The following is a 1,781-nucleotide window of genomic DNA, read 5'->3' as shown; positions in this document are numbered from 1 at the left end:
GACCCCCAAAAAATGACCCCAAATGACTCCACCTCGCAGCCAACTCTGGCTCTGGGAGCATCCCCTGAGCGCTGCCTCTCTCCCAGAGCCTTTTCCTGCCCCCAGCCCAGCTCTACCTGTGCCAGGGGCTTGTTCTCGTGGGCCTTTTCGTGCTCGAAGAACATGTCCAGCCCATGAGCCTTCACGATCTGCTCCGACTCATCCGAGAAGAGCACGGCGTCGCCGTCGAACGCCACCCGCAGCTGCTTCTCCGACACCTCCAGGTCCCTGCTGGGGCTGAAGATGGTGGCAGCAGCGATCCCTGAGGACGAGGCAAGAGGTGGAAGTCACCCAAGGATCATCCTGGTGGCTCAGCTGCTGAGGAGCAGAGCGAAAACACGACGGGCCGGGAGCAAAACGCCACGAGGAAACGCGCCCGGGAGCACCCGCAGCTCGGCCCCGAGAGCTCCCACGGCAAAAACAAACCCCCCCAGATGACAAATCACCCTTTGCATACATGAATTAAGGAGGGAAAACACCGCCTTTGCCTCGGGAGAGCTGTGGAGCTGGAGGAAAGGCTCATTTCTATGGAAACTGGAGCTCGGTGGAGCTTCGGAGATGTGGGGAAACCTCAAGCGCGTGTCGGTTTGGGGACACGGATTTTGGAGTTGTCCTTGCTGGGATCAACTCCCTGAGGGCTCCAGGCTCCCCCCGCTGCCCCCCCTGAGCTGGACCCCAGACTCACCCTCTTCAATGGCCCCACTCACTTTCTCGGCGTCGGAGGACAGGTAGAGGTTGGTGTGATAGGCCTTGAGGTAACAGATGGGGCTGTTCCCTCCCGTCATGCAGAACCTCTCGATGAACAGATCTGAGGGCAAGAGGGACCCCGGGGTGAGCCTGGCAGCCCCCCAAAGCCAGCTTGGAGCTGGGAGGACTGGGGTTAATCTAAGCTCAGCAGGGCCGGCAGCCAGAGCCCCTCCCCGCCCGCCAATTCTTGCTCAACACCCAGAAAATCTGAGAGGAGCGGGAAAAATGGGAGAAGACATCTCCTCTTCTTGGTGCCAAGCAGTGACAACACCCAGAGGCCACCAAGGACAGCTCTGTCCCCGTCTCACCGTAGTGGTTGATGCTGTTGATCAAGCGAACCCCAACCTGGGCGTGGTTGTTGGTCATGAGGACGATGTCGAAGAGCTCCTCGCTGTCGGGGTAGAGCTCACGGAGCTGAGCATTCACCGCCTCCAGAGCCTGCAGCACCCCGGGGAGAGGGGCTGGGTGTCAGCCAGGCCCCCCAGGTGTGCTTCTGAGCCTCCTCCCACCCAGCAAAACAGTCCTGGTCATCAAAATTCACAAATCTGGCCAGCCCCAGGTGTGGTGCTCAGAACTTCCCACCAACAAAACCCTCCTGGTCACCAAATCCACAAATCTGGCCAGCCCTAGGGGTTGTCCTCACCCTTTCCTCTCAACAAAACCCTCCTGGTCACCAAAATCCACAAATCTGGTCAGCCCCAGGTGTGGTGCTCACCCCTACCCACCAACAAAACCCTCCTGGTCACCAAATCCACAAATCTGGCCAGCCCTAGGGGTTGTCCTCACAACTTCCCATCACAAAATACTCCTGGTCACCAAAATCTACAAATCTGGCCAGCCCCAGGTGTGGTGCTCAGAACTTCCCATCAACAAAACCCTCCTGGTCACCAAAATTCACGAATCTGGCCAGCCCCAGGTGTGGTGCTCACCCCTACCCATCAACAAAACACTTCTGGTCATCAAAATCCACATATCTGGCCAGCCCCAGGTGTGGT

General features: G+C 58.5%; 1 protein-coding gene across 1 annotated transcript in view; it reads right to left on the bottom strand.

Annotated features, from left to right (window-relative positions):
• NT5C1A (5'-nucleotidase, cytosolic IA) overlaps positions 1 to 1,781 on the bottom strand; it is an 11,013-nt gene that overhangs the window by 2,390 nt on the left and 6,842 nt on the right. Inside the window, exons 3-5 of the mRNA XM_015649112.1 lie at positions 1,095 to 1,224; positions 725 to 847; positions 117 to 301 (exon numbers count right to left, since the gene is read on the bottom strand). Coding sequence (XP_015504598.1) covers positions 117 to 301; positions 725 to 847; positions 1,095 to 1,224 — 438 coding nt within the window. The remainder of the gene's footprint in view (positions 1 to 116; positions 302 to 724; positions 848 to 1,094; positions 1,225 to 1,781) is intronic.

This window comes from Parus major, chromosome 23, assembly GCF_001522545.3.
Source record: "Parus major isolate Abel chromosome 23, Parus_major1.1, whole genome shotgun sequence".
NCBI lineage: Eukaryota > Metazoa > Chordata > Aves > Passeriformes > Paridae > Parus > Parus major.
The sequence above is the reverse complement of the archived record's forward strand: the minus strand, read 5'-3'. Positions and strand labels throughout refer to the sequence as shown.